General features: G+C 40.5%; 1 protein-coding gene across 1 annotated transcript; it reads left to right on the forward strand.

Annotated features, from left to right (window-relative positions):
• Positions 1-348: 348 nt before the first annotated feature.
• Positions 349-6,114, forward strand: LOC124275526 (solute carrier family 46 member 3-like; the record flags this gene model as incomplete). The annotated part of the gene is made up of 7 exons (XM_046711105.1): positions 349-431; positions 4,181-4,854; positions 4,886-5,051; positions 5,177-5,410; positions 5,559-5,642; positions 5,781-5,937; positions 6,075-6,114. Coding segments are annotated over exons 2-7 (1,341 nt in total), but the record flags the coding sequence as incomplete, so codon positions are not given.
• Between the last annotated feature and the right edge of the window lie 6,300 nt (positions 6,115-12,414).

Here is a 12,414-nt window from a genome sequence, read left to right on the forward strand (position 1 = left end):
GTTGAATTTGCATTTTGACGATTTGTTTCGGTAAGTCCATACCGAAAGGTATCAGAATCTGCAAAGTTGTGTTGTACGTTGCATGTGGCCTTTAACGTTGCGCCCGTAATGGGTTGCTGGAGATAAAGTTTAACCCAGATCTCTACGGGCTGGTATGTTTCTTAACAACTGGTATGACGCCACTGTTTATGCGCAACAGATAACGACTCGGAAGCCAGGGACTGACCTAATTTGAAGATACTTGTACCTTTCATATCAGGAGCCAGACATCCTTAATCATTTCATTCTGATACGTTCACTGGATGGCTTGGTAGATATTTACCTTTGCTGCACATTAACATTGCTCGTGGTAAGTATAGGTAGCCTAATCAGTGTATGTGTCTAATTGTCAACGTATTTCTGTTCTCCACCCATTCAGTTGTCGGAATGAGGTAAGTTATCTATTAAATGGATCCCTTCCAGTCAATGACATGTTTAGAGTGCTAACAAAAAGCGGACGCATTTCGTGACGGGCGTAGCTAGTCGAACACGAAATGTCGTAGATTGGAAGCTGGTCGAAAATTCACCTTACACGTGTGTGTGTGTGTGTGTACAAAACAAAGCAAAGCTAGCTACACATGAAAGGTATTTCTGACGTTGCACTTGTCCTCCTGTCGGGGTACGTAAGTCCCAAAACTTTCAAAGCAAATTTATGCTTACCACCTTTTTTAACGTAGTATTTGTTTTATTTTAGATTATGGCTAAAGTTTTTATACAATCGCCAGCGACTGAAGGAATGGTGTAAATCCAACTAGGGACCATGCAGGTAGCAAAGGTACTGTAAGTCCCCATAGTCCCTGGTATGGTGACCTACCTTCGGTGACTGGCGATCTATATCCCATTTCTATGTTGTAATGTCCTACATAGTATCTTATTTTCAGTTACATGCTAGTTTTAAATCTCTTTACTGTGATACACTAGTTGTTTTACTGTCCTTTGGTGACTATGGCTGAAATATTGGCGATGTGGACTTTAAATCTTAACTCACTCACTCACTCCTTTGGTGACGGATTTTTTTATAAAATAAAAATTCTACAGTATTAATTGTTCTAGTCACGATATGGCTGGAAATATTGCCATATGACTTTAAATTTTAACTCACTCACTCACTGACGTTGCACTTATGCGTGAATACATGGGTTGACATCTATACATTACATGTGTTTGTATTGACAAGGCAAAGCTGGTCCAACAACATGTGAATCATATCCCGTCGGACGTCCTGTGTTTAGGTTAAGGGTTGAGGATAGTGTTTAGGTCTTATGTGGGATGAATTTGTCTGTCACATTGGAGATTTAAGGGCTTTGGTTACAGCGTTAGCATCACTGCTTGTGTGACTGTGAACAGGGAAGGTGTCGAAGGCGTGGTCACATGACTGGAACAGGCATCGGTCCACTATCTATTGTTACCATCATCAGGAGCACGTTGCATACAGCCATGTACACATGTAGAGCAACAGTTAATCTGGTTTTGTCATAATAATTGTGCGCAGCATCACCGTTCCTCGTGTCCACAAAATCCAAAGTTGGTGTGCAAATCATGCCTCTGTAACACGGTGTTTCATTTTGAACTCTTAGATGGACTGTAAGCTGATATACAATGCGCAAATGATCTTGACTGATGGTGACTTGTAAGTCAAAATCAAAACATTTAAAAAATGAGTAGGTGTCTACTTTCTTTCAAATTCAACTGACAGTGCAGACCCATCTGCTTAAGCGAAAGTGTAGGAAATTACATGGTCATTGTATGGAAACATGGTATCAAGACTCTAAATAACCTGCAGAGGGAGGATGCATTACAAGCCGCCTCAAACACAACCAGAGAGATAGAGACAACCTGACTGAACCTTCACCAGCTTTTCTGTTATTAGTGACATTTAGTGACTACTGCGTCACAATGTGATGTCAGATATACCTTACATAATTCCCGCTCCACAAAATGGCCTCCACACGGACACGTTAGGCGAGAAGGGACCCATGCAGAACCGGAGTAGAATTTGTCTTCCGCCATTCATATTCGTCGTAAGAGGTGACTAATATCATCGGGTGTCGTGCTCGCGGACCTGGGTGACATGTCATCGTATCCCAGTCGTGGTGGAATATTGCTGAGTACGTCCTTGAACAACAAAACCCAAACGATGTCACAGTACAAGGAATGTGGTCAGCCCAGCAATCTTAGTGCTAAGTCTGTGTTAAAGTATGAGAGTTACCATCACCTCATCTCTAAGATCGCTTTGTGGTCCAGGAAATAAGACGCTGATCAACTCTCTGGAGAGTTATCAAACCATACTCTCAGCATCGCACGCCAACATCGGACGTCTTCGCCATTTGTCAGTATCGATCCCGACACCACAGACACACAGAACTATTTCTGGCATGATAAAAGTTTATGGTAACAGACCTGATAATATTAGGGGGTTGTTCTGAAAACAAAGATACCATGGTGTAGGTAACATACTTAGTAACATTTTGTCTGGTGAGAAATATCATGAATCCATACGTCAACATCAAGAAGTAACCTGAACTGTTTATAACAACAACTTTTCCAGGATTCATTACCAAGTGTCAGACAGCTTTTTTCAAACTCAGTTTCATCACTGACATATTGGCTTAATCAGACAAACCCGACGCCATAAGAAATCAGAATGCTCTTAACCTTTGTTACCCCTTATTCTGCGCCCACATCTGTCTAGAACTAGTGTAATGTAACTTTGTTATGGTAGTCTATAACTATATTGTGGAAGCCGAATTAGTCAACACCAAGATTTACGAACACGTATCATGTATATTAGCTGGAAGGGAATGTGCCACATTCGCCCCGAGCCATAACATTACAAGATGATTTTAATGATTCCAATACAAAAACAACATTTCAAAGATATTCTATAACTGGTTTGTTCTTCATTAAAATATCATTTCTCATAACAGCGAAGAGGACCACCATTTCTGAACACAATAACTATTGTTTTGTTTTGATTAACTTGTATCCCTGGTTCCTGATAAAATTGAAAGATTTTTATTCTTCTTCTGCAACTGGATACATGTGTCTGAAAAGGCTGATACATCATCTGCACACATTAAAGGAAACACGATGAATACACAATACCTGTTATAAAGGAAACACATTATGAAAAACAGGTGTAATAAATAAACCCTTCTTGCCACGTTCATGTTCCATCACCGTGTTAAATAGTTGATGAAACTTATTAACATCTGAGGTCTAACATACAGCCATTGCATTTTCCAACACACACCACAGTGTAACGAGCCAAGTATAAAACCAGCGATTGCATCAAATGCTATAAACATCAGTATATAACATCTTTAACAGTACTGCTTACATGAAATATCAGCGTTGGCCAATTGTTATTGAAACAATGTTGTCCTGAAATGTATCTAAAACAGTGTAATACAAATGCAACGTTGCTATACAATACGTTTGCAATGCCATATAGCTGGCATGTATGGTTTAATATTTGAAAATCATCATAATATGGAAACATAACATGTGAAAATGAGTCGAATTAATCACCACCTTGTGGATTACGTTGTTGTGGCACGGTGCCATTGTGATATACTTCTCTCCTGTAAAAGACCCACTGGTTGGCACAATGACAGTTAAATACCAGGCTTCAAAAGAAACCCTCATCATGAAATGCTATAGACACTGGAAGTATATCTGTTCATAACGTTGGTACAGTTCTGCTGAGATAATACGGGAACGTTTGACTTGGTTGATATATAACATCAGCATTGAGTAAATTGCAGCCACATTGAACCTTTGCTTATCCTAATTCCACCAACCATCGTTATTGTGGGAACTCGGACGCCAAAATGCAAAATCTTTTATCAGATATGAGGTTTCTGTTGTAAAGGCTTTAAATCTTGTCTATCATGGGGAAATATTAAATTCGATACACGATTACAATGTATATAGAATGCATCAGTGCATTAATTATTCTTTTCCACAAAAAACAACAATCCATTGTGTATTGGTCTGAGTCTCCTGTTAATCACTTTTTCTGGTATGTGTGGATGTAAACGATTTATTATTAATGTGTTCTGGAGCGTGCATTCTGTGTTGCTATATAAATTTTACCCAGTCTTTTTAAGTAAAACAGAAATGAAATTTCTATTTTCAGATTTTGTCCAAAGTATGGCTGTGATTAGGTGTTGCCGACGGCAGTTCGATTTGAATCTCATAACAGTCGAGCCCGGTTTGTTTCTTTATATGCTGGCTTTCTTTCTGGGCAACCCAACCTTCCAGGCCTTTGTGTATAACAAAGTGTGCATTGACAAGTACAACGAGACTTTCTGCACCAGCCTGCGCAACAAGACGTTCCAAGAGGACCACAAAACAGAAGAGGATTATGTCCAGTCTGAGACGTCCTACTGGATCTTAAAGAAAAACGTTGTAGATCGAATTCCGTCGTGTTTGATTGTAGTGTTTATCCTAGGATCCTGGGGTGACAAAGTGGGTCGGAAACTACCTGCTATTTTACCCAGTGTGGGAGCAACGTTGTCTTCCATTGTGTACTTGCTTATGTCCATTTACCCTTCAAGTAAAGTGGATTATGTGATGATTGCTGGTGCAGTAAATGGTCTGTCTGGGGGGTTTTCGGGCCAGTTGATGGCTGTGTACAGCTACGTGACGCACATTGCTGATCCCACCAATAGAACTACGCGATTAGGATTCATAGAGGCTGTTAACTTTTTAGCTGGAACAGTTGGTGTCTTCATATCGGGAGTGATGTTGGACAGTACGAGTTTCACATTCGTCTTCGCTTTCATAACTGGGTCTTCGTTCATAGGACTTGTATACGCTTATCATACGTCTAGAGAACCTAACGGCCAGCACAACACGACCCGAGGGTGAAAGTTTCTATGAGTATTGGTTTGTTGGATCTCTCAAGGAGTCTGGTCGTTGTGTGATGAAGAAAAGGGAAGGAAAGGGAACTCTGTACATCTTCTTACTGCTCATTGTCTTCAACCTCCTTGTTATCGGAACAGTGAGTAAGTACAAATTGACTTTTATTTCTTAATCGTTATCGTTTAAACCAGTTGGATGCACGAGGAAGTATCACACTGTATGCATTCTACCCACACTAAAACATAGGTCACCTCTTGGTGTGCTACAGGTGAAGGGGACGTCCTCCTCCTGTACACAAGGCGAGCTCCACTCAGCTGGTCACAGACAACGTTGGGTTACTATCAGGGTCTGGAGAACTTACTTCGTAGTATAATGATGTTCACAGTTCTGCCACTATGTAGGAAGTTGAGGAACACCACTTTATCACTCTGGGGCTTCACGTCCAAAATCATTGGTCTGGTGGTATTGGGACTCAGCAAACGGACATGGCAAGTCTTTATAGGTAAGTTGCAACTACTAAGAATGGTACACATGCCATTCATCCTTCTTGGTCACAGTCACAAAGGTGTATAATTTAAATTACAAAACATATTCACAAGTTGATTGCATATCTTAGCATGTACATCAAATGTATGTGACGTTCATTTCAGTGTCACCGATTTCCATGTTTCAAGGCTTTCCACTGGCTGTTCTTCGGTCAATCATGTCGAGTTTGGTCAGCCAGGATGAACATGGTAGGGCTAAGAACAAATATGATGTAAAGATTGAATACTCAAAGTTTGGATAACAAAGTTTGGATCACAATATGCTCCTTAATGTTGTATAAGGATATAAGCATGGGCGCTTTCATTGTGTTCTTCACCTGTTTGCAGGGCGCATGTTTGGACTCGCGGCTGCAGTGGATAGCCTTGGTGGGTTGATGGCATCTGTGATTTTCAATGCTCTCTACCCAGCAACCCTTGATTTCTTCCCTGGCTTCAGCTTCTTGCTGGCTGCTGGTCTGTGTGGCGTTGCTACAGGGATTTTGCTGTGAGTGGTCACTGTACCGTTAGAGCCAAGGAAGAATATCGAAAAAAATCCCATAAAATATTATTAGAATATTTTGCAGTATGTCTTTTATAGATTACAAACATTTTGCAATGTTCATGCCCCATCTGTATTTTCAGGTGGCTTCATTTTGTTCTGAAAAGACTGGTGCTCAATGATACTATAATTACAAAACCGTGACAGAAGACACAGGTGACATTAGCAAAGGTACTGTCTTTACGAAAACACTCCAAGTGTATATGATTTTACGTCTGGTCAGCAGTGTCAGCTGTGCGTCACTCACTCTCATCACTTGAGAACTGTATCAGCAGCATTTATCAACCAGATCACGAAACTGCGACAATCCTGACCCCATTTCAGACCCTTTCGTACCAGTAGGTTTTACTTAGGGTACCATCTGACTGGTAATGCCCTCAAAAGATTTTTGATCATATCCAGAAAGAACTCGCGGTGATATGCATCTAAATATTGCCTCTGAATGCCAATGGCTGCATTGAGGATGTATCCTTTGTTCATTCCGAAGCTGAAACGGGGCATTGGTGACAAGCTGAATTTGATTTTCAACTAAATAATGTATTTTCAAATCCGCCATATAAATGTTATTCAGCATATATGTCCCATATTGGGGCGGTTATCATATACGTAGAAAATATTTTCTTGTAAATAGGTGATACTATCAACATATCCCTTATGTACTGGATGACAAATATACCATGATCACAAAATGTATTAATGTCTTTAGCTAATTTATTCAGCGCAATGTAAACAAGGCTTAGAATGCATCCTTGACGTACATCCTATGACGAAACAACAAGTCACCTTCGTGAATACAGGCACTTGGTATCACCACTATTAGACAGTGACAAAACAAAACATTTCTGAAAACAATGATAGTACAGTTGTATCTTCCTTTTGGTCTAAAGAATATTTTGTGCACAAAGACCGGTATGTGAAAATGTTATCAGTGGTGGAGTGAGTGAGTTTAGTTTTACGCCAAGAAATGGGCCTCACACATTGTGCCCCATTGTGCCCATTGTGTGGGGAATTGAACCCGGGTCTTCGGCGTGACGAGCGAACGCTTTAACCACTAGACTACACCAAAGACACATCAGTGGTGGAGTAGTTCACACGAAAACCAGCTTGACAGTCAAATATATATTCGAGAGAAAATTAGTCAGTGCCTTATTTTACGAGGACAAAACAGAGAAAAATGCATGTATACACAAATGTATGTATGTTTCTTTTGTTTCAGAGGACATTCAGGTGGAGACTACGACGACTCACTTGTAAAAGTCATCAGTCACAGCTCGGGTAGATGTAGATCTTTGCCTTCAAAATACAAATAGTTCAAACGGATCATATTAATTAATATGTTCGAGAAATACACAATACTCCAGATAAGATCAGGTTCTAGTATTAACACACTGGATAAAGGAGACAAAAGGAACCGTCTGGGGCGTGGATTGACTTTACTGGAGGTAGTAAATATATTTCAGCCTAACATGTTCAACATTCCATTTTCAAATTGTGGACAATAACACTTCTGGTTGTCCCTATTTTTATAAATATTACCTCTCCCTTTGTATATTTGTCCAAGCAAGTCTGTCGGATCTCTACAAATCGATATATGGGTGCTTACACATAACATTAATTATTGTTTCTTGTGTATCATACATGATATGCAAAGGTTTGAATCTTATTTATCCAATTTTTTAATTACAAATTTATTTTCGTAATAATATGACAAATAATTTGACCTGGATTCCTTTCATTCAAATACTTTCGGCACACCTACTTGTCTCTAAATTGCATTTCTCAATACTTATAAGTGTATTGTTTGAGAACCATTCTTCCCAATGTATGTGCTCGTGTGTCCTTGTAAAGTTTATTTTATGTATTTGACAGTCTTGTTCAACATTTACTACAATTTTATGACACTTTAACATCCTCAGATTAAAATGGTGACCTGGCATTGGGTATAGCGTTTGTTCTTGTAAAGCACATTTATATTTCCCTCTGTTAAAACGCATGAACAGCATCTTCAATTCCCTGAAAACTGAGCAAATCAGTATTGATGATATACGTTTCAGCAAATTCGAGACACTTGTATATTATACTTACTTACTTATCCCTGTTACGCCCTTCGGCGTGTAGGGCAACAATTGTATATTATAATTTTGTTGTAAGGTATAGCATTATACTATTCAATACATGTAACTGCTTTACCATCCACTGTGAAATCACATTTGTGCCACAAAGATTATTCGCACGTTTGATCTTTCTTTTGTTTGTATAAACGCATTTTATATATATGAATTAGGGGTGTTAGAAATACTACTTATATCAATATAAACCAAATAACGCCAACCCCAATGTCTTCTCTTTTATTATATATGCTAGTACAAAGGTTGGGGTTTTTAATCACCGCTAGTAATCGTGATCTGGGAAAGCGTCGGAAGTTCCAGAATATTTTGAGTTTATGGAACATTTATTCCACCGCATTTTCAGGACAATGGTACATTCATTTTAGGTCCATATTTCTTCACATTACTTTAAATATCTACTTCGCTTTTAATGAATATGGTCCTTAAACTACAATACACATTATGTTGGTCAAAGGTCAAGGTGAATGTCAAACATTATTCCCCAACCCCTCTTTTAATCCACCACTCGACCCATTCCATTTCCCTTCCATCTCTGGATACCATGGTGTCATTATTGCACTGGTAGATAGATGATACAGCTGTCTCCGCCAGTGTCCGCGTCTAAAGAACACAGATCTGATAGCCAGTATATACCTTAACAACACAGATCAGACAGCCAGTATATACCTTAACAACACAGATCAGATAGCCACTATATACCTTGACAACACAGATCAGATAGCCACTATATACCTTGACAACACAGATCAGATAGCCACTATATACCTTGGACAACACAGATCAGATAGCCAGTATATACCTTAACAAACACAGATCAGACAGCCAATATATACCTTAACAACACAGATCAGACAGCCACCATATACCTTAACAACACAGATCAGACAGCCAGTTTATACCTTGACAACACGATCAGACAGACAGTATATACCTTAACATCACAGATCAGACAGCCAGTATATACCATGACAACACAGATCAGATAGCCACTATATACATTGACAACACATATCAAATAGCCCCTATATACCTTGAAAACAAGTCGACAAACCGTGTACAGGAGATTGCAAGCACATGGTATCCGAGCACGTCGCCCCTACCGTGGAACGTTCCTGACACCTCAACAGCGAGCCAACAGACTGGTGTGGGCCAGGCGACCTCGACGTTGGCAACGGCGTGGGTCATGTTTTCCGACGAAAGCAGATTTTGCATCTTCAGGAGCGATGGTCGTCAGCGTGTGTACCTCAGAGTTGGTGAACATTTGGCACAGAATTGCATTCATCAAGTCCGGCCATTCGGAGGTGAATCTGCGGTGACGCCAAAACGAGGCTCGTCGTTATTCGAGGAAACCTGAATGCACAGCGTTATCGATATGACATTTTACGATCAGTTGTGGAACCATTCTTCCAACAACAGCCTCGCGGAATCATTTTTCAGCACGATAATGCGAGGCAACACACGGCAAAGCTGACTCAGAACTTCCTCGCCAACGCCAACATTCAGGTTTTACCATGGGCGGCATATTCACCGGATATGAACCCAATCGAACACTTATGGGACAATCTCGATTGCCAACTCAGAAATCACCCTGTACCTCCAGTGAGCCTCCGGATCGGAACAATGCCTCCCTGGTGAATGGCTACGCATTCTCCCCAACGTCATCCGTACACGTTTACTGGCCAGTATTGACGCTCAAGGTGAACATACCCGGTGCTAACGTCACTTTGAGACGTTTGTTGTGTCATTTTCAACACTTGTCTCGTCATGTGTGTTTTAGTGAAATTTTCAGTTTGGTCCCCTCATGTCTTTACAGGCCTGTCCAAATGATTGTAAAGGATTGATTGAAATGCATTTTTCTACACCTGTTATTGAAAAAATTCTCAAATAAAATGTACCCGTCTAAAATTTCTGTATCGTTTTGATTTTCTTTAATGTCCTTTCAAACACGTGGTATCGTTTCTTTGGGACATTTAGTTAAAGTCATCGGCTTACAAATGACGTTGAGCTTCGAACCATTTGTGGATCGGGCCCTAGGATTGTTTGTATGGCCACGTCCCTTCCTGTCTGTAGCGACCTTGAAATGATACTATGCTGATATGGATCTCCGGTTCTCTATAATGTACACACGTACTGATTCTGATTTTGTCAACTATCAATAGCAGAAATACACAATGCCATCGTGGTCAAATGTTATATTTGGGATTACACTTCTTGGGATTACAGATTCTAGTACTTTTGTATTTGTGTCGCATCCGGGATTCGAACCCACACTCTCAGAATGAGGCAAGTAATGCCCAGCGATCGAACCCACTCAGCCATCGTGGCTTCCACAAAACTGAAAATCTGACAATTCGTTGTCTGCATCACGTATCAATAGCAGGCAGTGTGTTTTAAAGTGGCGTAAAGCTGTACCCTCTCTCTCACACTTTAAATCTTCACTGTACTGTTTGCTCATATCACGTGCAGTTCCATATCCTGGACGCTTATTTCACGGTAAAATCTGTAATAAGTTAAGGCTGATCAAACGTGAATCGTGACTAAACCTTGTCACGAAGTCGCAAGGTTTCGGGTGTAGAAAATTAATCTGACCCTATTTTGGCAGACTTTATTTACTTAATTAAAGGGACAATACAAGTAATTCCTGAGTGTTTTTTAAAGTGCATGTAAGCTGAGTTTCAAATTCTTTGAAACTTGTTGAAATGTACCCTGTGATCTTTAAAGGAGTTGTTAAAGGCGTGAAGTGCTGTCTTTGTTTCTCTCAACTTGGCAAATAATTGTAATTTCACCTGTACACGCTAAACCATTGTCGTATTTCGCTATCTCCTTGTGTTGCACAGGATGTACACGTGCTGATGCATCTAAACCATCTTGTGACGTCATCAAGGACATCGCTCGTCACAGTATCCTTGTCGAATCTTTTAGTCAACATGTCAAAATGTCATCAATTGTCTTCCCTCATCAGCTGTCTCGTCACCTTCTCACACATCGTCGACAACATCATCAGCAATCAGTTTGCTTAAGCTGATCCTCGGTCTTCTTCAATTCCTCTCACACCCCTCCAAGTCTACCCCGGCGACCAGTCCGATCCCCCTAAGCCTCAAAGTGTGTGGTCAGCTTTGGTTCGGCCTCTGCGCCCACAGATGACAGTGGTGACCGGGCTCGTCAAGGGTACGTAATTACAGAGGGATGTAGGTTTTGCTTACATTAGGAAAGCGATCAGACTGATGGAACAAAGACGTCGCTAGTGACACGACGCACGTCTATGTTTAGACCACCTGTGTCAGCGCGTCTTGACAGTAGCGGTTTACGGGTCAGTAGGGTCATGAAATGATGTCAGAAATAGACGAGGTCCTGTTTCGGTAGCGGATGACATGCAGCCGCGTGACAATCGATGGTGTGTGTGCGGTATTTGCTCTCCGCAACCGCATGACCAGTGTGTTGTATGTTCTATTTACACACACACATGGGGTCTACTCCCATTTCAAAACCTGGTCTCTTTATGCCATGATAATGAATCCCTAAAATCTGGCCGTAATCTGCAAACAGCGTATTAAGGCGTGTATATCTGAACATCGATTGTATATCCTCGGTAATGTGATCAAAATTATTTGCTGAAAGGCTACCAGTTTGTGAGCGAATCTATTAGTAATATCTAATCCTTGTTCATTTTAGCCCCTTTATCTCGAAATACGGGTATTTCGAAGTTTCCATGAAATGCCTTGAGCTATGACCTGTAACATATTATATGGGATTACACTGTCTCTGTAAAGTCCAGATTCTAGTAGCTGTCAGACTTCCATTTTCGTGGTGGCTGAGTGGGTTAGATCGCTGATTTTGTGTTCAGGCGATTAGGCGTGTCTGACACTCAGAGCGTGGGTTTGAAACCCGGATGGGGGCTCAATTTACAATGTGAGAAGTGTAATCCGAAATAAAGCACAATATTATGTTACACTTCACCGCTTTCTAAAAGGCATTGTGTACCGTTTTAATTGCCGATTGTATATTGTCCTCTAGCTGGGAGTATACCAGCAAAGTACAGTACATCCTAAATAGCAACACTATATGACAGCAGAGACCATATATTGTATGGTCTCTGATGACAGTATTCAATAACTGAACACAGTTCATCACACCTAACAGTACAGCAATCGTACAGCAGTAAGATAGTACAGCAGAGACCATATGTAGAACACAACTTAACAACACAGCGGCTTGAAATAACAGCGCAATTCAACACAACATAACAGGACATACATATTAGCATAACATAACTAAAACACAGTATAACACAACA

The sequence above is a fragment of the Haliotis rubra genome, unplaced genomic scaffold (assembly GCF_003918875.1).
Source record: "Haliotis rubra isolate DU_JTF1 unplaced genomic scaffold, ASM391887v1 Scf20, whole genome shotgun sequence".
In the NCBI taxonomy this organism is placed as follows: Eukaryota; Metazoa; Mollusca; class Gastropoda; order Lepetellida; family Haliotidae; genus Haliotis; species Haliotis rubra.